Source organism: Narcine bancroftii, chromosome 2 (assembly GCF_036971445.1).
Source record: "Narcine bancroftii isolate sNarBan1 chromosome 2, sNarBan1.hap1, whole genome shotgun sequence".
Classification (NCBI taxonomy): Eukaryota; Metazoa; Chordata; class Chondrichthyes; order Torpediniformes; family Narcinidae; genus Narcine; species Narcine bancroftii.
The window spans coordinates 45,266,377-45,292,802 of NC_091470.1; the positions used below are offsets into that span (position 1 = coordinate 45,266,377).

At 41.6% G+C, this 26,426-nt stretch overlaps 1 protein-coding gene across 3 annotated transcripts in view; it reads left to right on the forward strand.

The window, feature by feature from the left end:
• Window positions 1-26,426, forward strand: part of tdrd9 (tudor domain containing 9) — a 156,122-nt gene that overhangs the window by 13,201 nt on the left and 116,495 nt on the right. For all 3 annotated transcript variants that reach the window (XM_069916545.1, XM_069916546.1, XM_069916547.1), the window contains exons 4-12: window positions 5,394-5,615; window positions 7,226-7,348; window positions 9,121-9,201; window positions 10,806-10,970; window positions 14,729-14,832; window positions 14,937-14,986; window positions 20,930-20,984; window positions 22,548-22,632; window positions 23,952-24,009. In XM_069916545.1, coding sequence (XP_069772646.1) covers window positions 5,394-5,615; window positions 7,226-7,348; window positions 9,121-9,201; window positions 10,806-10,970; window positions 14,729-14,832; window positions 14,937-14,986; window positions 20,930-20,984; window positions 22,548-22,632; window positions 23,952-24,009 — 943 coding nt within the window. The remainder of the gene's footprint in view (window positions 1-5,393; window positions 5,616-7,225; window positions 7,349-9,120; window positions 9,202-10,805; window positions 10,971-14,728; window positions 14,833-14,936; window positions 14,987-20,929; window positions 20,985-22,547; window positions 22,633-23,951; window positions 24,010-26,426) is intronic.

Sequence of the window (26,426 nt, forward strand, 5' to 3'; positions counted from 1 at the left end):
ATTAATATGTCATAATGAAATACTGAATTCAAATCGAGTAACTATAATTGTAACAATCAAGTCTGGTAAGGGGACTATGAAATTCAGCAGATCTTTTTATCCAGCCCTTCTCCAAAATTAACGAATGTCTCATTATCCATCAGAAAAAGTAATGGAAGATCCCAAAGAAAAGTATGAGGGGATCTTGTAAACCTAATAATGGAGGAATGGAGTTCAGAGAGGTGGATGGCAGCTGACAGTTTGTTCCAAATTCCCACTACTCTCTGTATGAAGAAGTTTCCCCTAAACTTTTTTCCTTTCACCCTTAACCCATGTTCTCTGGTTTGTATCTCACCTACACTCAGTAGAAAAAGCCTACTCTGTCTATACCCCTCAGAAGAATGAGGGGAAATTTGATAGAGGAATTTAAAACTATGTTCCAGGACATAAAATCTTAACCTTTCCCTGTAACTCCGTTCTTGAAGTCCAGGCAACATCCCAGTAAATCTCTGCACTCTTTCAATCTTATTGATATCTTTGTGGTGGAACACAGTAATGCAGGTGGGGGAATCTCACTGGACTGCTCACGCTGGTCCATCTCTGACCTCGTAACTCCTCCCTATAGTTTCCCATAAAGGCTGAGAGCCCTAGTCTTCTCCCTCAATTTTAGCCTTGGATCCAGACCGGAAGCATGGAGGTTTCAGGACATTAAAGCCTTTGACCACGTGCTTCATGTCTGTGTGTGGTTACGGATTGTGCTACAATTTAATGTCCTGAATGCTTTGCCATGGACAAAGTGATGTGAGTGGAGAAGCTGGAAACTGATCCCAAGGAACCAGAAGCCTCTGTTAAATTCTATATATAGCTACACTCTTTGAAGGCCTTCATGAGGCGCCATGAGATCTCAGTCAACAGTGATAAGTATGATCTGCTTTTTACATCAGTGGACTACCGAGCTTACCAAATGATACGGAACTGTGAGAAATACAATGATGCGATGGCCCTTCGACGACAGCAATATGGGGCCCCCTTAAACTTGATGTACACCCAGTTTTTACTGGGCACTTGATGCCAAGGCCTTGGGTAATCTGTCGATCATATTGTGAGGGCCACAAGAGAGTTGGGATGATCCTGCGGATGCAAGCATGTAAAGGCCACAGGCTACCAAGAAGAAGTCATCTATGACTGGTTAGTGGCCAATTTCTGTTCCAACCACATCCATGAGTGACCCACGTTGCCATCTTGGCTCGACCCTCTTCCAGCGTCACTTCCGGTAGCCAAGAACAGCGGAAACAGGAGACATGACGTGGGATGATGTCATATCCAGCTTCCCTTCTGGTCCACTCCATGTGTGATCCATGGGGGTGGCCATCTTGGAGGCAGTTGTCCCAACATTAAAGTAGCAGCGACTCTAACAACGAGTTGACACTAACCTCCATCGTGATGAATCAGAACAGGCAACACCAACTGGTGCGATTGATGATGGATATCAAGGTAAATGGTCACACCACAGGATGCTTATTTGACATGGGGAGTACTGAGAGCTTTATACACCCAGGGGTGGTCCAACGCTGCACCCTGCCAAGTGCAAGGTAGCATTTGTGGCCAAGTCTCACTCCACAGAAATCTGCGAGTGCTGCACCATGACCCTAACTGTTAGGCGCACCAAGTAGAAAACCTTCAAACTGTTAATAATGCCCCATCTCTGGTCATACCTAGATTTCCAATGTCCACTTAAGAGCGTGTTAATGCAGTTTGACCGGTCCACCCTCCCTCCCAAACGCAGCCAATCACACACCAGCACGCTAAAGGCGGCAACCAACCTGTGGGCTGGCTACCTTCTGGGTCCCTTCAAACACCCCCCCCCCCCCCACCATTTCAGAACCTCATCCCCAACTGCAAAGCTGTTACCATGAATAGCAGGCAATAGAGCCCTGTGTACAGGGAGTTCATAAAAGCCAAAGTGGGGAGGCCACAACCCAGTTACAGCTCCTGGAGGGCACAGGTGGTGGTAGTTAAGAGTGTTGATAAGCACTGGATGGTTATTGATTATAGCCAGACCATCAATAAGTTCACCTTATTGGATGCCTACACCTTCCCCCGCATAGCCAACATGGTGAATGAGATCACCCATTTCTGGGCCTTCTCCACCATAGACCTCAAGTCAGAGTACCACCAGATCCCAATCCGCCCAGGGGACCATCCCTACATGGCGTTCGAGGCCATTGGCTGCCTCGATCACTTTCTATGGGTCCCAGTCAGCCTCATGAATGGAGTGTTAGTGTTCCAAAGGGAAATGTGACACAATGAGAACCTGCAAAAGTTTCTGGCCACCACAAGAACCCTGAACTTAACATACAATCCGAATAAGTGTGTGTTCTGTACCACACAGGAGGCAATACTGGGGTACGTGGTGGAGAATGGTGTTATTGCCCCAGACCCTGAGTGTATACACCTCCTGCTGGAACTCCCACTGCCCCAGAACCCCAAGGCATGGGATTCTTCTCATCCTATGCCAGTGGATCCCCAACTACACTGACAAAGCCCACCCGCTGGTTAAAAACAACCACCTTTCCTCTGTCGGCGGAGGCCCAGAAGGCATTCGAGGCCATTAAAAGGAAGATTGCCAAGGTGGCCATGCACACTATTGATAAATCCATCCCTTTCCAAGTAGAGAGCGATGCCTCTGACTTTGCCCTGCCTGCCATGCTGAACAAAGCAACCAGACCTGTAGCATTCTTTTCTTGAACCCTCCAGGGCCCTGAACTCAGGCACTCTGCCATTGAGAAGAAGGCACAGGCTATAGTGGAGGTGGTGTGCCTATTTGCTGGCAGACCCTTCACCCTGCTGATGGACCAGAGAGCTGTCACTTCTATGTTTAACAATAAACAGCAGTGAAAAATAAAAAATGACAAGATCACGAAGTGAAGAATTGAGCTGTCCACCTTCAATTACGAGGTCTTGTATCGGCCGGGAAAGCCACCTGATGCTCTGTCCAAGAGAACCTGTGCCAGGGCATAAATAGATTGCCTCCAAGCCCTCCATGATTGCCACTGCCACTCTGGGGTCACCAGGCTCTACCACTTTGTGAGGGGTCAGCCTCCCCTATTCGGTGATGATCAGGAGCTGACCTGTAACTGTTTGGTCTACGTGGATTGCAAGCTGCACTTCTACCAGCTGAAAATAGCTAATTTGATCAAAGCCACTCACCCTTCAAATGTCTCAGTATGGACTTCTATGGTTCCCATATGTCCAGGAATAGGAACGAGTCTGAATATCATGGACAAGTAGTCAAGCTTCCCATTTGCCCAGTTATGACCACGTCCACGGTCATTAAAGCCCTCCGCAACCTCTTCACCTTGTTCAGATACTCCAGTTATGTTCACAGTGACTGGGGATCCTCATTCATGAGTGAGGAATTGTGTCTACTTCCTGTCCAAGGGGACTGCCACAAGCAGAACCACCATTGACAAACTACACGAGAATAGGCAGGTGGAAAGGGAGAACAGCACAATCTGGAAGGCAGTCCTCGGCCCTCAAGTCAAAAGGAATGTCCGACTCCCAGTGACAAGAGGTCCTCCCAGATGTGCAACACACCATCAGGTCCCTACTCTATACAACCACGAATGCCACTCCACATGAGAAACTGTCGTCCTTCCCTAAACGTTCGGCATTGGGAACCACGCTGCCAGTCTGGCTGGTTACCCCCTGGGCCAGTGCTTCTCCGCAGACACTTTAGGACCCACAAGGCAGACACGCTAGTTGAAGAGGTGCACCTCTTGCATGCTAACCCCCAGTACAGCCACATACTGTACCCAGATGGGTAGGAAGACATAGTGTCCGACTGTGACCTGGCTGGAGCAGGGGCCCCAGCACAGGAGGTGCACCCAGAAGCTCTCATTAGTGACCAGCCAGCCTGAGGTATTGCCCAGGTAAATGGCCTCTTATGATCATCACCACGACCCCTCTATCCCCCACCCCAACACCCTTGCAACTTCCAGCAGAACAACTGAAGCTCTCAGACCACCCCAGAATCAGTTCACACTGCCACAGCTCAATCCCCAGACCCTCAGCCCACCAGACAGATCGCCACACCAAAGGAGCTGACGACAATACCACCAGTGCTGTGGTGACCGCAGCAGCAGATAAAGCCACCATACCGGCTGAATCCATGAACTGGTATAGACTGCATGACCAGAGACAATGGACACTGTGCCACTTCATCCTGCAGGACTTTATCCAAAAAGGAAGGGGTGAATGTGGTGGATCATGGTAATGCAGGTGGCAGACCTCAACCTTGTAACTCCTTCCAATAAAGGCTGAGAGCCCTAGTCTGCTCCCTCAGTTTCAGCCTTGGAACTGGGTCAGAAGCATGTAGTTGTATTCTGAAGGTTTCAGGATATTAAAGCCTTTGACCATGTTCTTTGTGTCTGTGTGTGTGGTTATTGAATGATATTTTGGGCCAGATTAATTGGTCCTGTGCTTTAGTGTGTCCTAGGAAGGCTAGCAAATCAAATTAATAAACTTTAGATATGTTTTGAATTCATCTTGTGACATGAGCATCCTCATCAGGCCATTTATTGTTCATTCCCATTTAACCTGATTTTGATAGGCATTGTCACTGTTGGTGGTTCCAAGTCATCAACTTTTTTTATCAGTCCAGTGAGACCCCCCAATAAGATTGCCTCGAAAGGATAAAATCAATTTGTTACCTAATCTACTGATTATCCGAAATGGTCGGAATGGTCTTTTTCAGCTAAATGGTGTTTTTTTTTTGAGAACTGATCATTTAAAAAAAACTGCCCAGTAGCAACAGCAAATCACTTGTAACAATGTTTAAACAACAAGATGAAGCTTCTTAAGCATTAAAATGATGTTTAATTCTCACCAAAAAAAAAATGCTGGCCACCGCCAATCACCGACACTTCCCCACTGTGGCCCCGCTTGTGCTGGGTGCACAAACTGACAGCCCTGGTCAGTTTGAGTCTGAGAAAATTTTAGATAAATGGAGATTTATGATTGTTTTGGATAACCTCATTTATTAATTGAAGATTTTGGAGAATCCAATTTCAGATAATTGGAGTTGTACTGTATATCATTTGGCACTTTTTAAATGGTAACATGTAAACTCTTATTCATGTGAGATTCTTCCTTTTAGATTTAGCTTGGATACTTCACTGCCACATTTAAAACTTTAAAAGTATGTAATTAATGTCTTTCAATTGAGATAAAATGATGACATTTCTCTGTGAGAACTTTATTTATTGGACTATCATATCAAAATCTGGACTTGTATTCTGAGATATTTATGCAGGCTCTATTTCTTCAGTTATGTCCACTGCACCAGCTTACCTACTTGTATACCATTTTTATTCTTTACACCAATACTTAAAAGTTTTGGTTTGTAATTGCAGTTAATTGATCTCATTGAAAATAATTCCGTCATTGTCATCCGAGGTGCTACTGGTAGTGGTAAGAGTACACAGCTACCACAATATATTCTTGAATATTACTTAAAAAAAGGTGCATTCTGCAAAATTGTTGTAACACAGCCGCGAAAAATTGGAGCAATCAGTATTGCACGGTGGATCTGCAAACAACGTTGTCTGTCTATCGGAGGTCTGGTTGGATATCAGGTATGTTGATGATTCAGGTAGTTGCTTTAAAAAAAAAAGACTACTTTGCAATTTTACTTTGTTAGTTTGGAAATGACTTTCTAGAAATTTTGCATTGTGACAATAAAATATTGGAAAGCTTTAGAAATTACTTGCTTTAAAAGGTTGATTTGTCCATATTTGTAAAATCAAGCATGTAAACGCACACATTTATTTCACACTTTTGATGGGACTTTCTGAAGGATTGTTCAGTTTAAAATCCTGGTGGATTGACTTAAGATGCTTGAGTGGAAGTAACTGGATTCATTGCCTGGAAACAGCTTTGTGCTTCCTTTGCACACTGCCATGTACAGATTTTGAAAGTGCTTTTTACTGGTACTCTGCAATCTATTGTCCTCTTGTGTGCTTGAGATATCTGGATCTCTAGCACAGCAAAGAGGCATCAGGTATTCACTGTACAAGTTTTGGGGGAGGTGGGGGGAGAAATGAGAATCATCCATCTGTAAACAAATAAATAAATGGTGGATTATAGCATTCAGAAACATCAAGAACAATTAAAATTGATTTTTTTCCAATCATAATCACCTTTGCTTTCATTCCTTTGTCATTGCAATCTCCTTGAAGTTTTCATGTTTGGGAATTCCAGTAGCTGGGTTCCAGTGTTAAATTAAACTGATGGATTTGGCCTTCTCATGGTGTTTGGGGCTCAATGTATCATAGATTTATACAACACAGAAGCAGACCCTCCTGCTTGACCTTTTAAGGTTAGTTCCATTTTCCGACATTTAGCCCCCTTTTCTATTCATGTACCTGTCAAGTAGTATTTTTACTGTTACCGCAGTACCACATGCTTTAACAACTTGCACCATGTATGCATAATCTTTTTGAAGAAAGGGTCACTCAAGTCCCTTCTAAATCTTTCCATGTCAGCTAAAATTTACACCTTCTAATTTTAGATTCAGAATCAGAATTTATTGTCATGAGCAAGTCATGAAAGTTGGTGTTTTGCGGTAGCATTATAGAGCAAACATTTGTATTATAACCACCTTGCAACATTATATACAACGAAAAAATGCATGAAAAGTAAGGCAGTGTCTTTGGTTCATTGATTATTCAGGAATCTGATGGGGGTCGATACTGGGGGATAAAAAGCTATGATTATTTACCTTGACTCTGCCTCTCATGGTTTTATAAATCTCTGAGGCCCTCTCTTGGTCTTCAATGCTGCAAGGAGAAAAATTCCAGCGCCTCCTTGTAATTTGAGGCCATCAGTCAAAGTAACACTTTTTGTGAATATTTTCTGCACACTTCCCAGCTTAATGATATCTTTCCTGTAGCTGCATGACCAGAACTGCACACAGTTCTCAAATTGCTGTCTCACCCATGTATTGTACAGTTCTGACATGTTGTCACTGCTCCTGTACTGTGTGCTCTGTCGGATGAAGACGAGCATAGTCTTTAGCACCCTGTCTACCTGCATTGTCACTTTAATGGAACTATGAAATGTGTTACAATTATGTAAAAATCTGCAACTTGTCAATACTTGAATGTACCTGTTTAAATATGCAATAAAATCTAAATACAGTATTTTACAGTAAGCAATTTTAATTGATTTTTTTTTTCAAAATAAGGTTGGCTTGGAAAAGGAAGTTAGTATGGACACACAACTTGTATATGTGACCACAGGGATTCTACTTCAAAAAATTGTCAACACAAAATGCCTGACTGAATTTACACACATCTTCATTGATGAAGTAGGGTATATGTGATCAACTTTCTCTTCCTTTAATGTCAAAGCTGTATGTTATTTTGCCCTTTAATAATTCCTAATACATTTTTCCAGAAAAGGAGATTGTAATCTTTTATGTTGCCATTTATAATAATAAAAAAAGAAAAAAAATAGCAAAAGGATTTGGGCACTTTGATGCTTTTGATGGGTCTGACATTAAAAAGCAAAAAAAAAATGGCTGATTTTCTTTCGGTCTCAGCAACAATTTCTGCCTATTCCCCAACACTCCTAATTCTTCTATCACCCTTAATCGGTCAATCTTGGTCTTCAATGTATTCGGGGATTCCTGAATTTTTCAAAATTAAATGAATTTTTAAGATTAAACTATCATTTTCATAGTTTGATGGTAACCATATTCCTTGGTGCAGTGTGCTTATAAAGCCATAAGGTTACCATATTCCACAATTTGACTCTGACCCTTTCATCAACTTGTTTCAAGCTAGACCCTTCAGATGCTTGAAAAATGTGGAAAGGATGTTTCCTTTTGTGGAAGAATAAGGATTACTGACTAAAAATAAGACAGAAAAAAAAACCTGGTGGAAGGAACTTAAGTTGGTTAGGCAGTATCTTTTGGAGACAAAGGGCTTGTTGAAGTGAGAGGGGATGGTGAGGCTGGCAGGCACTAGGTGTGGAGCGAAATGGGCAGATGGAACCAGAATCTGGGGTAGGGAGGGATAAGAGTGTGTGTGAGAGAGAGAGGAGTGTGGGGAATCTGGGTTAGAGAGAGAGAAAAAGAAATATAGGGAATCTGGCTTACCTGAAAATGGAACATTCAATCTTCCACTGTCCATCCCTTATCCCACTTACTACCTATATCAGGCTCCAGCATCTGTAGCCTTTTGTTTTTTTTTCTCTTTCTCCTCATTACTTTCCAGACTTCCCCTTCCTGGCACCATCTGTTCCCTATAATTTTCTCTCTCCTACCTTTGCCCACCAGTCATTCAACTCCACCCTTCCCACATCTCCATCTGGCTCCCTCTTCAACTCATGTCCTTGTGTTGGTTACCTCCTCACATAGACTTTGCCTCAATGACTGTAAAACTTTGTCACCACAGATCCTGCCTGGTCTGTTAGGTTCATCTTGCAGATTACAGGATTTGATTTCTCTAGTGTTACCATGTAAGTATTTTCTCTGAAAACTTTGAAGTCTCATACAAGCGAGAGGGTAAAGGGTTATTAAGGAATTAACAGTCAAATTACCCAGGATCTTGTTCAATTATCTTAGGAGCTGAGAAGCTTACTCCTCTTAATTTGTATGTTTGCATGTAAATTGACTGAGGCAATTTTAGATTAAGGGTTGAAATAACTGTAGATGGGATTAGTCCTTGTGAGTCCTATTATTGGACATGGGGTCATTTCATCAAATCTTTTCCCTAGTGGAATTAAATTGAATTTTATTGGATGTATTTTGGAATGAAAATTAAGGTATTGGTACTTCTAAAATCAAGCAAGAGTCTTGATTATTTGAGGAAAATAAGGGTGAACTTTGGCAGGAGGATGTAAACAAATTCTTTTCTGATGGATGATCAAGTTTTTGGTACTAATAATCAAAATGAGCATACTACTGAATTAAGGCTAGATTTGATCTTTTGAATTCAAGTAATGTTAATGAGTAAATTGTATTGTTTTGCACAGTTGAAAGTGATCACTGGAAAAAAGAATGCTTGATAAAATATTAAGATATTTGATCATGATAGCAGAAAAATGAACCTTCTTAATTTGTGTTGTCATACTTAGGTCCATGAGCGTAGTGAAGAAATGGATTTTTTATTGTTGGTTGTTCGCAAACTACTACGCACTAATTCACGGTTTATTAAGGTGAGGTGATGCAGAAGTTCTACTAATGTTTTCCTTGGGCAACATCCACGCTACACCTGGTTCCAAACTTAAATTTCTTTGAAAATTGAAGTAATTTGTAGCTGCAAATAAATTTGTTTAACGAGAGCATGTGATCAATCAAAGGATCCCTTAATGGTCTGTTTTCCACCTTCCCGTTTTACAGGTTTAACTTTGTCAAACTTTGGGGTTTTTTTTATATACTGGATAATGGAATTTTTTGAACAGTTTGGGGTGTGTTATATAACTTGTAACCCTACAAGAGTGCTCACAAAAGCACAGCAAGGTGACAACATAGAAGGCCTGGGAAGTCCAATTTGGCTCTACATGAAAGCAATCCAGTTAGTCCCACTCCCCTTAGCCCTGCACATTCATTCCTTCCAGAATCAGAATTTATTGTCATGAACATTCCACATAATTCGTTGTCTTGCAGCAGCATCACAGGGCAAACATTGATTATAAACCACCTTGCAAAATAAATAAAATAGTGCAAGGAAAAGAAAAAGACAAAGTAAGGCAGTGTCTGTGGTTCATTGTTCATTCAGGAATCTGATGGTAGAGGGGAAGAAGCTGAGTGCTCTTCTTCAGGCTCCTGTACCTTTTTCCCTCTGGTGGCCTGGATAGTGGAGGGTCCTTGATAATAGAGTCTGCTTTCTTAAGACATGGCCTCTTGTACATATCCTCAATGGAGTGAAGACTGGTACCTGTGATGTCGCAGGCTGAATTAACAGCCCTCTGGAGATTTTTTTATGTCCTGAGCATTGGCACCTCTGCACCAGACAGTGATGAAACCAGCCAGAATGCTCTCCACGGTAGACCTGGAGAAGTTTTCGAGAGCCTTTGGTGATGTACCAAATGTCCACAAACTCCTTACAACACAGAACCATCATGAAAAGCATAGGAGAGTCTAATGGTAAGCAATCTATGATGTGGATTATCTCATGCAGCTTGTTGATTAACCCATTTTCTTGGTTCCATTACTGACAGTTTAAGTTGAACTGAAGCTTCAACATGATTTTACAAAAACGGTTTCTGAAATGGTCATTTTTTTTTTTAAAAAGTGAGGAAAATATTATGTTTTTCATTAATTTCCAAAAGCATTTGAAAGATTTCCAGCAAAATGTAGAATCTCTCTAATTGCATTAAAAATTTGTGTAAAATCATCCAAGGGTGTGCTCTTCTAAGGCTTAAATGATTTAGATATGTTGATTCATTTTTCATTTTATTCCAATGTAAAATATGTTCTTATATAATGAACTGATAAAATAAACAAATGCCAGGCTACCAATTTTAACAAGGTAGATCTCTAAATTTTAAAAGGTAACAAGCACACTGCATTATTATCAAGGGAATTGATGCATAAATGAAAGTTATCTCAATAATTACCTGTAGCTAAGGGTTTGGACTGGAAGCATTTTTGGCAAATATACAATTTTCAACATTGTTCCTATACAAGGCATTATCAGATGCTACTTGGAGTGTTTTTACTTTAGTTGTGAACCTGGAACACATTTTTTTGGAGTGTGAGAGTGTGTCATGGGGATTTTGCTTTAAGATGTGAAATTAATATTTCCAAATGTTTGCAGGTAATCTTAATGTCTGCAACCATTAATTGCATGGAGTTTGCAGACTATTTTGCAGTGCCATTCCGGAATAGCCTAACTCCAGCTTATATTTTCGAGGTGGAGGAAGCCCCACACAGCATTGAAGATTATTATCTTGATGATCTCCAACATCTTATTCATTGTCAGGTGAGATGATTTCTGAAGAAAATTGTGACTATTTTAGTAAAAGAACCATATTAATATAAAGTAACATTAATTTCATGAAAATGATCAGCACAGAACTGCATAATTTATATTTGCAAAGATGGTGTTTTAATTTTGCTGTGCACAGTTGTATTTGACTAGTATGCAAGATTCAATTTGTCATGTAATAAAAACAGCGTCATATTACATGAAATTGCGGCAGACAGATTTACCATTGGCAGAAATTGCCTAAAGTGACGATTACACTCAGAGAAAAAGAAGCAGAAGAGTCATGCATGGATTTGCCGCCAGTGCTCCCACAGTCTTAGCAGCCAAACAAGAGATCATTCCAAACAATTGGCACCCGAGCTCCAGATCCAAATCTTTGACATGATCAGGAACCCTTCGGCACCCTCTTGCCTCCCAGTTCCAAACCTGGTACCTTTTCAGCCAGTTTTGAGCCAGTCTCCAGCCTTTTGTGACTCCCTTGACAACAGTCGCCTACAGCCTCCACGGGTTCCTTGCCTTGAGTCACCAGCAGCCCGCTGCATGTGTGGGTCTTTCAGCTTCAGAACCCCTCACGGGTCCACCGCCGTGGTCACGGGTCCACCGCCGTGGTCACGGGTCCACCGCCGTGGTCACGGGTCCACCGCCGTGGTCACGGGTCCACCGCCGTGGTCACGGGTCCACCGCCGTGGTCACGGGTCCACCGCCGTGGTCACGGGTCCACCGCCGTGGTCACGGGTCCACCGCCGTGGTCACGGGTCCACCGCCGTGGTCACGGGTCCACCGCCGTGGTCACGGGTCCACCGCCGTGGTCACGGGTCCACCGCCGTGGTCACGGGTCCACCGCCGTGGTCACGGGTCCACCGCCGTGGTCACGGGTCCACCGCCGTGGTCACGGGTCCACCGCCGTGGTCACGGGTCCACCGCCGTGGTCACGGGTCCACCGCCGTGGTCACGGGTCCACCGCCGTGGTCACGGGTCCACCGCCGTGGTCACGGGTCCACCGCCGTGGTCACGGGTCCACCGCCGTGGTCACGGGTCCACCGCCGTGGTCACGGGTCCACCGCCGTGGTCACGGGTCCACCGCCGTGGTCACGGGTCCACCGCCGTGGTCACGGGTCCACCGCCGTGGTCACGGGTCCACCGCCGTGGTCACGGGTCCACCGCCGTGGTCACGGGTCCACCGCCGTGGTCACGGGTCCACCGCCGTGGTCACGGGTCCACCGCCGTGGTCACGGGTCCACCGCCGTGGTCACGGGTCCACCGCCGTGGTCACGGGTCCACCGCCGTGGTCACGGGTCCACCGCCGTGGTCACGGGTCCACCGCCGTGGTCACGGGTCCATGTGAATGAATTAATTAAGACAATGCACTTGGAGGGAAAAAAAGTTGAGGATACACAGAAGAAAAGTATAAAATTAGAGGGAAATGAAATGTCAAACCAAAAGCAGGGATTTTCTCAGTCATTTATGGAGAATTATAAAGAGCTCAGCATCTACGTCGTAATAAAACTTTTTTTAATTTGTGAATTTGTGAAGTGAACTTGAGTGTAAATATGCAGATATGATATTTAAAGCAGTTAATGGAAAAATACTTCTGCAAATCTCAAGCATTCAATAAATTGATTCCCCCCCCCCTTTTCAAATTGATTATTTTAATAGGTAATTCAACTTTCAAAAAATACATTTTAGGATATTGCAGGAATTTTTTGGTTAAATTGCTGTATCTGGATTGAAAACATAAGATATAATTCTCGCATGGCAGTTTGAATTGTGATTTTAAAAATTCTATAAATTCAATCTCTGATTGATCTTTTAAACTACAGGTACAGAATCTTTTATCCAAAACCCTTGGGGCCAGAAGCTTTTAGGAATATGGAATTTTTCAGATAATAGAATAATAGTAACGAAGGTACATTAAATACTTTTAGGTGGAGTGCAGTGTGCACACTGAACTCACAACGGTCAACCAGTTTACCTACCTCGGCTGCACCATTTCATCTGATGCAAGAATCGACAAAGAGATGGACAACAGACTCGCCAAGGCAAATAGCGCCTTTGGAAGACTACACAAGAGTCTGGAAAAACAACCACCTGAAGAAACACACAAAGATCAGCGTGTACGCTCCTGTTCGGCTCTGAATCATGGGTCCTCTACCGGCATCACCTACGGCTCCTAGAACGCTTCCATAAGTGCTGTCTCCGCTCCATCCTCAACATTCATTGGAATGACTTCATCACCAACATCGAAGTACTCAAGCTGGTAGAGTCCGCAAGCATCGAATCCATGCTGCTGAAGACCCAACTGCGCTGGGTGGGTCACGTCTCCAGAATGGAGGACCATCGCCTTCCCAAGATCGTGTTCTATGGCGAGCTCTCCACTGGCCACCGAGACAGAGGTGCACCAAAGAAGAGGTACAAGGACTGCTTAAAGAAATCTCTTGGTGCCTGCCACATTGACCACCGCCAGTGGGCTGATATCGCCTCCAACCGTGCATCTTGGCGCCTCACAGTTCAGCGGGCAGCAACCTCCTTTGAAGAAGACTGCAGAGCCCACCTCACTGACAAAAGAGGAAAAACCCAACTCCCAACCAACCAATTTTCCCTTGCAACCGCTGCAACCGTGCCTGCCTGTCCCGCATCGGACTTGTCAGTCACCAACGAGCCTGCAGCAGACGTGGACATACCCCTCCATAAATCTTTGTCCGCGAAACCAAGCCAAAGAAAAGAACATTAACTAATGGCGCTAATTTCAGATGTGCGCAAAACAAAAACACGCACCAACTAGAAGGGTCTTTGGTTGGGAGTGGGGGTTGCAGTGTTGCTGGATGAGGGGTGGTTGCAGCGCCCATCCGAGCTCCTGATGCCTTGACAGCAGACCCTTGTCTTAGCAGTTCACCAACCGAAGCCTGCATTCTGGAGCTCCTTGCGCCCTTTTAGAGGACCCTTGTTCCAGCCGTTTGCCCACCGGAGCTCCTGACACCCTGGCAGTCGGCCCATCTGAGCTCTCAGCTGTGGATCCTTGCCCCCAGATGCCTGGCCATCTGAACCCCTGACATCCTGGCTGCTCACCTATCCAAACCCATGATGCCCTGGCTACCCGCCCATCCAAACTCCCGACCGCGGATCTTCCCACCCACTCGAGCTCCAAATTTGGATGCTGGATAGGGGTGTGTTTGCGGCAGTGCTGGACAGTGGAGGGGGGGGGGAGGTGTCGGGGCGTTGGGCCGTCTATGAGAAATTGCAAATTGGAGGCTCTGGACTCTGTTTTCCTGCTGGCAACAATAAAGCAAGGAATCCCTCAAGTTCCACTGATTACCGACACGAGATATTCAAACATGAGTTAAGCATGGATCACATTGGGTCATGTTTGGCATCAAATGCGAGCTTTGGTGTTCAGATGACATGCATGGAAAAAAAGTTCAGTTTTCAGAATTTTGGATAAAAGATTACGTATTTGTATCAGATTGTAAAAGTCTAACTGGTTGATTACTGAACCTAGTGGAATTGAATTGAATTTTATTTGTTTATTTTTGTCACAATATTTCACTGGTATTGTTATCTAACTTAAGTGGCCCAGTACAGCATTTGGCTGAATGAGAAAGTGAACCTCTACTGCCTTTCAAGAGCAACTAGGATTGAGCAATAAATATAAATTACCCATTGTCCACATTTCCTTGATTTTTTTTAAAAAAAGTTGCATTGTGTGATGTATTCTTGGATAGGGGATCATGATACCTCTGAACTTTAAATCCTAGGTTGCGTTTACCGACACCAGTGATCCAAAAATTATGCCAGAGATCTATAATGTTGCTGAAAATTTGATCCTCTATTTTGATGAGCTTGAAAGTGATCAAAGTGGGTAAGTGACAACCTAGGAATTTTGATTTTATTTACTTTAATGACTGCCTGTATCTGAGTTGATTATGAAGCAGACATTAAAATTAGTATATTTAATTTTAATAGATCAACGAGAATGAACTTGAATCGTGGCAGTGTATTGGTATTTTTGCCAGGTACTTATTTAAATATTAAATAATTAAAAAGTAGTGTTTAATGCAATGCTGTTACAGTGCCAGTGAACTGGGTTGCAATTTGGCGCTGACTGAAAGGTATTTGCACATTCTCCCTGTTACCTGAATGAGTTTCCTCTGAATGCTCCAGTTTCCTCCCAAACTCCAAAAAATGTATAGGGTTTGTAGGTTATATTTGGTTTATTTTTGGTCAGCACAGACTTGTGGCCTGGAAGGGCTTGTTACCAAGCTATAACCCTGAATTTAAAATATTTAAAAACTGCTTCTCAAAAGTTGTCTACCATGTCCTCTTAATGAGAATCTCAAGCATATTTTGGGGGGAAAATATTCAATTCTTTAAATATTTTGATTTTAGACTGCACTGGCAAAGATTAATGTAGATAGGAAATGCATCATGCCATTCTTGGATACTGAGGAATTAGCCAAAATCTTGATTCTGAAAACAGTGTATTTAAAAACCACTGGGAAAGGAGTGGGCCACAATCGGAGAATGGGGAGTTGAGGCTTTAGCTCAAGAAGCAGATGAGCAGGGTAAGTGCTTTTCTTCTGTTATTGAGAATTTAGACTGGGTCGCCCATAATGCAAAGCATGAGTGAGGGCAGATATGGTAATGGAATGCTCCTCCTGTAGGATGTGGGAATTCTACCCGCAGAATGTGTAGCCGCTGGAGTTGGATGAACTAAGGATATCAGGGAACATGCGGAAATCATAGATCAGAATTGTGTCCATGAGGTTACACCCAGAGTACAGGATTCAACTAGTAGATGGTTGAACACTGGGGAAAGAAGTCAGTGGCCATACCCCTTTGAATACTGCTGAGGGGATGACCTACCAGGGTAAGATCCCAGTCAGACCAATAGCACTATCATTGGCTCTGACCCAAGAAGGGAAGGGTGAAGTCAGGTAGAGCAATAGTCTTGTATGACTCAATAGTTAAGGGAAGAGATCGGAGAACAAAACAGATTCTAGGATAGTGTCATGCCTCCCAGTTGCTCAAGCCCAGGTTGTTTCTAAGTGGGTGAAGAATATCTTAAAGGAAGTGTGAGCAGCAAGAGGTTGTGGTACATAGTGGTACCAATGGCATAGGCAGGAGCGGGATAAAATTTCTCCAAAATAAGTTTAGGGAGTTTAAAAAAGTGCTGGAGCAGGACGTCCAAGGTGATGATCTCAGGATTACTCTTGGTGATATGAATTTGGGAAATTCAGGACAGGAAGAATGCGCAGAGAAATGAGTGGCTGATTGTAGCACGATCAATGACCACCCGCAGACACGAAGCAAATAGTCGATGGCTTTATTAACCAGAAAACCTCAGCATGCCTCTGTGTTGCTGGCTCACGTCCAAGGCAGGTATGGAGGGAGCAGATTAGGGCTATCAGCCTTTATTAGGGATCTCATGGGGAGGAGCTATAGGGATGAAAGGCAGGCCAGCTTGCACAGTCCAGCGAGGTCATGCCTGCAATACCGTGTTCCACCACCCTGAGAAGGTGGTGCAGAGGCAGGGTTTCAATTTCTTGAATCTTTGTAACCTTTACAGGGGAAAGGGGTGACCTGTACAAGTGGGACAGGTTGTATCTGAACTGGAGGGGACCAATATCCTGGCAAGGAGGTTTGCTCATGCTGTTGATGGGGGTATTAAACTAGATTTGCAGAGGGTGGGAACCAAAGTTAAGAGGTAGAGGAAGAAGCTGTTGGCACACATGGAGAAAGATAAGTGGTGCAGGGTCACCCCCTCAGCAACAAGTAGGGAGTTTGGGTGGAAAGAAGTAACAAATACAGGGCAAAAAGTTTTGTATTTAAATGCAAGCGCAGCATAACAAATAAATGGATGACCTTTTAGTACAGCTACAGATTGGCAGCTATGATGTTGTGGCCTCATAGAATTGTGGCTAAAGGATAGATGTCATTGGGAACTGAATGTCCAAGGAGCCACAGTGTATTGAAAGGATAAGGAGGTAAGCGGGGGAAGGGGGATGGCTTGGCTCTTGGTGAGGACTAGCATGAAATATTAATTAGAATTAACATCAGATCAGAAGACATAGAATCATTGTGAGTTGAGCTAAGAAATGGCAAGAATTAAAAAAAACCCATTGTTGGCAGTAAGATACAGTAGGTGGGAAATGGATAACAAATAAAAAAAATGAGTAGTCATGATGGATTTTAACATGCAAGAAGAGGTACAAGGACTGCCTAAAGAAATCTCTTGGTGCCTGCCACATTGACCACCGCCAGTGGGCTGATATCGCCTCAAACCGTGCATCTTGGAGCCTCGCATTTCGGCGGGCAGCAACCTCCTTTGAAGAAGACCACAGAGCCCACCTCACTGACAAAAGACAAAGGAGGAAAAACCAAACACCCAACCCCAACCAACCAATTTTCTCCTGCAACCGCTGCAACCGTGTCTGCCTGTCCCACATCGGACTTGTCAGCCACAAACGAGCCTGCAGCTGACGTGGACATTTACCCCCTCCATAAATCTTCGTCCGCGAAGCCAAGCCAAAGAAGAAGAGATTTGGAAAAACAGGTTGGGACTAGATCTCAAGAGAAAGAATTTGTAGAATGCCTACAAGATGTCTTTTAAGAGCAGCTTGTTGATGAGACCACAAGGGGAGTGGCTGCACTGGATTGGATGCTGCGTCAGGTGACTGGAGCTTGCGGCAAAGCAACCATTAGAAGGCAGTAATCACAACACATTTGAGTTCAGTTTGAGATTTTACAAGGAGAAACTAAAGTCCGATGTTTTGGTTTTCAGTGGAGTAAAGTGAATTATAGTGGCATGAGAAAGGAACTGACCAAAGTAGATGTGGAGGGGGCAATAGTAGGGTGGACGTCAGAGCAGCAATGGATGGAGTTTCTGTGAGAAATGAGGAAGGTGCAGGATAGATACATTATCAAAAAGAGGAAATATTCAAATGGAAAAATGTCACAACGGTGACTGACAAAGGAAGTCAAAGCCAACATAAAAAGCAAGAAAGTTCATCCAAGGAAGCAAATATTAGTAGGTACGAAAAGGATTGGAAAGTTAAAATTTTGCAAAAGGCAACTAACAAACTTGTACGGAAGGAAAAGTTGAAGTTTGATAGTATGGTAGAAAATAATAACAGAGGATACAAAAAGTTCTTTCAAGTGTATAAAGAGTAAAAGAGGTGAAAGTAGGGAAATGACCACTAGAAAATGATGCTGGAGAAGTAATGGAGACGGTGGAGGAGTTAAATGAGTATTTTCCATTAGTCTTCACTGTGAAAACATTAGCAGTGTGCTGGGTGTCCAAGAGTATTGGGGAAGGGAAGTCAGTGCATTAAATATTTCAATGGAGAAGGTGCTCAGAAACTTGAATGGACCAACTGGATTGCACCCTCAGGGTCTGAAAGATCTAGCTGTAGTGATTGTGACGAATTGGTAATAATCTTTCAGGAATCAATAGATTCTGACATTGTCCTGGAGGACTAAAAAATCGCAAATGTCACCCCTCTATTCAAGAAGGGAGGATGGCAGCAATGAAATTATAGACCAGTTAACCAGACAGCAGTGGTTGGGAAGATATTGGAGTCAATTGTTAAGGATGATGTTACAGAATACTTGGAGGCACATGACAAGATAGGCCAAAGCTAACATGATTTCCTTGAGGGAAAATCTTGCTTGAGACGCCATTAGAACTCTTTAAAGAAGTTACAAGCAGGTTAGAGAAAGGAGATGACGTGGATGTGTACCTGGATTTTCAGAAGGCTTTTGACAAGGTGCTGCACAAACCACGACTTAACATGAAAAGAGCCAATGGGGAAAACTAGAAGTATACTTGTGTATTGGAGCTCTGGCTAATTGGCAGGAAGTAGAGTCGAAATACAAGGATTGTATTCTGGTTGGTTGCTTGTGGTGTTCCGTAGAAGTCATGTTGGAGGCACTTCTTTTTATGTTGACTTTAATATTTAAGAATTTGGACAGGTACATGGATGGGAAAGGTATGGAGAGCTAGGGATGGGTGCAGGTCAGTGGGGCAAGGAAAAAAAATGGTTTGGCACAGACTGGAAGGGCTGAAGGGATCTGTTTCTATGCTGTAATGCTCTATGCTTCTATTATGAAATAAATGGCTTGTGGCCAAGTTTGCAGATGATACAAAGGTACGTGGAGGACCAGGTAGTTTTGAGGAAACAGGCTGCAGATTGACTTGGACAGATTAAGAGAATGGGTAGAAAATAGCAAATAAAATACAATGTCATAGACTTTGGTTAAAAAAAACTAGTAATATTTTCTAAATGGGGAGAAAAATGAAAATTCCCAGATACAAAGGGACCTGGGAGACCTCATGCAAGATGCCCTGAAGATAAACTTGCAAGTTGAGCCTGTGAAGAAGGCAAATGCAATGCTGGCATTCATTTCAAGAGAAATTGAATATGTGAAGGGATGGGATGTTGAGGTTTTTTAGGACATGGAATATTGTGAGCAGTTTTGGGATCATCATTTAAGAAAGGATGTGCTGACAGTGGAGAGAGATCAGAGGGGGCTCAAAAGGATAATTCTGGAATTAGAGTTATATGAGGAATGTTTGACTGCTTTTGGCTTGTATACATTGTAATTTAGCAGGTTTGAAACATTTAGAATGTTGAGAGGTAGATAGAGTAGATAGAGAAAGCTTGTTTCTCATGGTGGGAGTGTCTTGGACAAGAGGGCACAACATCAGGATTGATTGAGCATCCACTTAGGACAACGGTATGAAAGAATTTCTTTCACCAGAGGATGGAGAATCTGTGAAACTTGTTTCCTTAAGAGGTTGTGGAGGCCAAGTTATTAGGTGTTTTTAAGGCAGAGATTGATAGGTTCTTATTAGCCAGGGTATCAAATGTTTTGGGAAGAAGGTCGTGCTGAGTGAGGAAGATGGATCAGCTCGTAATGGAATGGCAGGACAGACTTGATGGGCTGAATAGTCTATTTCTGTGTCTTATGGACTTGAGCACAAAACAGGAGATTCTCTATCTAGTGTTTGAAGGTTGCTATTTGATCCATATCTTTATATCTTTTTCTATAAGGTAACCTTGATTAGAGAGGGGATAGATTTAGTTTTGGGTTTTTTGGTTTTTTTGGGGTTTTTTTTTAAGATTAACTTGTTAAATATGGGTTTAATATGGTTGACATAGATCACATCATTAAGTTAGACAGAACTTGCCCTTTGTTTAGATCAAGGGATAGGTTAATGTAATTTTACTTATTTTCAATACATGTGTATATGATGTATTTGTTTTATTACAAGACTTTGTATGTAGGATTTATATGTTAAAATCAATAAAAATAAGTTTTCTTTTTAAAAAAAAAACACTAAACGGACCATGAAAGTTGTGAATTATTCAGTCTGGAATCTGCTTTCTAACATGAATGATATGTGGTTTGGCTATTTTTATCATCAGAACTGAACTGAACCACATCAATTTAGTGCAATGGTGCTTCACTTCAGGGTATTTTATTAAGCTAAAATGTGGACAAACATTATGTTGCTTTTCCTTTTTCCAATATTGTTAGCTAAAGGTATTTTAAATATGGTTTTGCACCTTCAATTTGAATTGTACTGGTGTTTTGTTTCCATACTCAGATTCTGATAGCATCCAAGCTGCAATTGTCCCAAAAACTTGCTGGTCTAATTTTTGCTAGATTTAATGCTGTTAATCATAAATTTGATCTCATTAATTATTATTGTTATTGAAATACATTTAACCCAGTTCTCACTCACATTTTATAAGATCTGATTTCTTTGCATTTTTTTTGAAAATTTTATTTAATTTCTTTGCATATTATGATCAATTTTCTTAATATTTTTGTTGGCTTAGAAAAATGAAACTTGGAGCAGTATGATAGGTAACAATTTGTCTTGAAGTAAGTTCTTACACTGACTGCCACTCATCATCTTACCCTTCATTTCCATCTTAACATTTCTCAAGGTTTAGCTGAAATAAATTATATGCATGAGGTCCTCACATCTATGGTTCAGAAGAGGTATGGCTTTTTTTTGTGTGCAATTTTTACATGTTAAAGGGATTTTCCTCTCTGAGTTATGTTTAGTTTCTGTTGGTTGCTCAGAAATGCTTTCTGTAAATTTTAACATCTTCAAAGATGTTTGTTTTTAGAAGCTGTCAATGCTGATGGCACAATTTACGCAAGACTAGTGAAACTCTTAATGTGATGTATTTCTTCACTGTTGGCAACCGATACAATGTAGTAATAGCAAACTGTTTGCAACATACTTTTCTGATTTGCCATTTGGTGCTGGAGCATCGTGATACTTTAGGTGCATTCTCTGCCTTGAGGGCGGCTGCAGGAGCGGATCCCAACATGAAGACTCATCTTTCAGGTGGCAGCCCTAAAAGGCTGCTACAGCATTGCCTGGTCCACCTGAAGGGCCTATTGATATCCAGAGGGGCCTTGTAGCACCTCCGCATCTGATGGAGGTGGGGGTGACTGATGCCACAGCGCCACCCGTCATAAATATGTGGCATAGTAATGGCCGTCTTCCCTACCTATAATCCCCCACGCAGGTGGAACCACTCTGTGTTTTCCACACAGTTTCAGCTGCTTGCACATTCAGGTGCCTCGGCAGAGCCTGGCAATCCACTGATTATCCCTTCCAGAGGAGGGTTGGTGTCAGCACCTCGGAGGTGTGTTCGGCACATTCAGGTGGGTAGAAATATACGGCTTTACGTTGGGGTATTCTGGCCACCTGAAAGACCCTTATGAAAGCCTCTGGCATGTAACAAAACTTTTCATTGCGTAAATAAATACATTTTTTTTGCATTGCTATTCGGCTTGTTTCAATGGCTTATTGCTGTGCTCATTTCCTGTAATGTTTTTGTATCAACTAAATTTGGAAAGTCGGTGTCGTGGAATATTTAAAGCATATTATGGTCTCAGTGGGTCTTCAAGCAAGTGTCAAATTGATCTCAATTGTCCACTATTTGTTCATGGATGTAAATTTTCTTAAGAAATTTCTTGTTTTTTTAAACTTGAGTTGTTTTAAAATGTGATATAAATAATTTTATTTTTCCTTTTTTAAGGAAATGCTGTATGTCTGTCGATGGCACTCTAAACTTTTGAATATGGACTATCTTGGTATTTTAGTTGGAAATTGAACATGCAATAGACCCAATTTATTCCAATGTATTGAAGTAGATTGGTAAATCTTGCATTTTCACCTTAGAAGAGACTCTCAGCATATTTTTACTTTTTGTTTGCTTCATATTAATTTGCATCAGTTACTATTTTTCATAATTCTTTACTATATTTAAACAGTTTAAATATTATGAATTTTTACCCCAATCCTTTAAGCATTAAAATTCTAGGCAAACTTGCACTTCATTGTGATTTCCTTGTATTTTCTTCAAGCTGATTATGCCATTCAGACTCTTGTAACAATTTGCACAGGCCAGGTAACACTGCAAAATTTCTAAGAATTTGGAATGTTACTTTTCCATGCAAGTGTAGTGGCAAACAATAAGGGTTGTATAACTTTTAAAAATGTAATCTTACCTATAAATCTCTCAAACTAGAGTATTCTAATTATAGGTTGCATGTGTATGCACTGCACTCAAGTGTGACCTTGGAAGAACAAAGTAATGTGTTCCTAACCCCTGTACCTGGCTATAGAAAGGTGAGAGTGATATGAACTTTCTGTAATTTGCAGTTAAAGACATGATTAGAAAATTCCAGTAAAATTATATTTGGCCTTGTAATTACTGGTAGACAATAGACAATAGGAGCTGGAGTAGGCCATTTGGCCTGTCGGGCCAGCACCGCCATTTTAGATCATGGCTGATCATTACCATCAGTACCCCTTTCCAGCCTTATCCCCATAACCCTTAACTCCATTACCCACAAGAGTCTTATCTAACTCTCTTTTGAACATAGTCAGCGAATCTGCCTCTACCACCCTCTGTGGCAGAGCATTCCACAGATTCACACTTCTCTGGGTAAAAAAATGCTTTCTCATCTCCGTCCTAAAGGGCCTACCCTATATTCTTAAACTATGCCCTCTAGTCCTCGTCTCCCCCATCATTGGGAACAAGTAATCAAACATTAAGACATTATTTACTCAGTTTTACAATTTATACTATATAAATGGGGTGTTATTTATTTTTAAATGCCAATTCCCCTTTGAAAATTACATAAGTATAGTTGCATTGTGCCAGGAGGGTTTTATTTGCAATATTAAAAAAGTCTTGACAGGAACAGTAGATCAATATATTCTGCATAAAGAATGACTTCACTGCTGGATCATTTTTAATATTCAAATAAATTTTTTTGAATGTAAACAGATGTTTTTAAATAAAATGATTGAATTACTATTGAAACTTCTGACAGGGAGGGGTGTGTGTTTTGTCAAAAATCCCGCAATGAATTGAGAATTTACTTCACTATTTCTAAGTTGCACATTTCAGTGAGAGAAAATTGACTAGATAAGATGAGGCATCTTGAATTCCCCTTGGAAAATAAATAGATTTGCGCAAGGTAGGCAGAATATACAGCACTTGGATCATAGTCCAATTATCTAAATTCTGCAGATTAAATAAACAAAGTTTCAGATCAAAATTAGTAATTGAAAATTATTTTGTTGTTTTTTTCCATTGAAATGAACATTTTCCATATTTAAGTTGCATTGTCAAGCTGGATTTTTAAAATAAATTATCATTAGATAATTCTGGGAACTAATGCTGGTGTTCATTGGCTGAATGAGGAGGCATTGATTCTGTGGGAAAAGGATTGGCCTATCTGTTCTAGTTCTAATTGGGTAGGAAGTGGCATTCAGAGAAACACAGTAGGCTCATTGCTTCTGTGACTATAATTGACTTGATATGGTACCTTTGCCTAATCATTTTGTGGATTTATTATGCTATAAGATTGTTGTAAAGATGATAAAATTTTAATTTGTATGTATTCTGCACTGAATCATTGTTCTATTTTTCAAAACAGATTATTTTGTCTACAAGTATTGCTGAAAGTTCGGTCACGGTTACAGATGTAAAATATGGTAGGGTTTCATTATTTAGTCTTACTGTGAATTTTCTGTTTTGCTATTACTACATTTTGGATAATTTGAAAATGAGGAGTTGCAAAGTGAAGGACCAAATATGGTGCAATTTTTTTTTCTCAGCATCTTGAGTCTTCGGAGCACTGTTTCTCAGAGCAGTGGATGCATTTTTAAAAATATTTGAGTGGCAGAGATCAATAGACTTGATGGCCAATGGAATGAAGGATTATTGTGAGTGTAAAACAATGTGGAGTTTCAAAATGGACCTGCCACAATCTCAGTAAATGGCAGAACAGGTTCCAGGGCCAGGTGGTCCATTTCTGGTCCTAATTGTACATTCATATCATAACTGTTGTAAAGTTGAATTTCAAACTTTTGAAGGGACATGAACTTAGATTGGACATTGTAGTATAGCCAGAGGTCATTCAGCCCATTATGCCTATGCTTGCCAAAATAGATTAGGTGAATCCCACTTAGTTTTCTGTCCTTGGACTGTTAGAAACCTGGCCACAAATTAAGTAGGCAAGAAGTAGGCCATTCAATCCTTAACCCTACTTTGCCATTTAGTGTGATCAGGGGTGATTATCCAAATTCATTCTCTTCTCTAATTTATCTTGGCTGTACTCCTTTTCAAATACTTTTAATAATTTGTCTTTTTAAAAATTCATCTGTGCATGAAGTGGTTAAATGTTTTCATTTATTATCATGGCTTCATGAATATTGAATGACCAGAGACAAATCTAAAAGCAGCATTAGTAATGTCTATTTCAGAAGTAATTTCATCTTTCTCAAGAAAGAATTTGGAGGTGACAGGCGAGTAAGGCAGATTTTGAATTTGTATCTGGTATGTTTTGGCAGCATGGATGGCATAGCACCAGCAATTGAGGCTGGACCTGGGTTCAAATTCCATGCTGTCTGTAAGGAGTTTTTACATTCTTCCCATGTCTGCGTGGGTTTTCCCTGGGAGCTCTGGTTTCCTTCCACCAGTCAAAACGTACTGATGGTGTCAGTTAATTGGGTGTAAATTAGGTGGCACAGACTTATGGATCGAAATGGCCTGTATGTATGTCTAAATTTTTTAAAAATGTATAATTTAGATAAGATTTGATGAGAATCTTTCTGAATGAAAAATTGTGCACCAACCCTACCAATGCATTCTATGCACCACAAATCTGTGTTTAAATACATAAACTTAACCCTGATGTCTCCCCTAAAGTTTTCTTCCATCATTGTACAGATCCCCTCTTGTGTTTGCTACTCCAGCCCAAGGAAAAGGAGCTGGCTGTGTACCTTATTTATGTTTCTCAAAATCTTACAGTCCTTTATTAAGTCACGTCTCATTCTTCTTCGCTCCAAATAGAAAAACCTCTGCTGACTTTGCATCATAAGACACATCTTCTAATCCAGGCAGCATCCGAGTAAATCTCCTCTGCACCTTCTTCATAGCTTCCACATCCTTCCTGTTATGAGGTGACCAGAACTGAATGCAAAACTCTAAGTGTGGTCTCATCATTACCTCACAACTCCTGAACTCAATCCCTAACTAATGAAGCCCAGCATATCTTTTTAACTATCCTATCAATCTGTCTGGCAACTTTGAGAGTTCTTGGGATTTGGATCCCAAGGTCTCCCTGTTCTTCCACATTAAGTATCCTATCACTGAAATACTTTTCCTTCAGGTTTGACCTTCCACAATGCATCACCTCACACTTATCCAGATTGAACTCCTTCTGCCACTTTTACATCCAACTCTGCATCTAACCCATGACAACCTTCAGCACTACCCAATTTGCCTCCAACTTTTGTATAACCTGCAAGTCTATTGACCCATCCCTCTACTTCATCATCCAGGTCATTTATAAAAATTACAAACTGCAGGGGTTCCAGAACTGATCCCTGCAAACTCCACTAGTCACTGACCTCTTGGCAGAATACTTTCCGAAACTACTACCTCTGCTTTCTGCCAATTCTGAATCTGCACAACCAAGATTCCATTGATCCCATGCCTCGTGACTTTCTAAACGAATCTCCCATGGAGATGCCTTACTAAAATCCATATACACCACATTTACCACACTACCTTCCGCAATTTATTTTGTTATCTCCTCAAAATACATAATTAGGCTCATTGAAGCATGACCTCTCCCCACACAAAGCCATGTTGACTATCCCTGAGAAGACTGCACTTCTCTAAATGTTTGTCAATCTCATTTCAGCAGTCAGAGGTTCCCATCAATCATCCTGGTGCCCAAGAAGAGTGAGCTGTCTCAATAACTATCACCTAGTAGCACTCTCATCTACTGTGATGAAATGCTTTGAGAGGTTTGTAAAATGAACTATTTACGAAAAGATGTGAATCCACTCCATCACAATTGCTCCACAGTAAGATACAATATCATTGGCTCTCCACTCAGCTC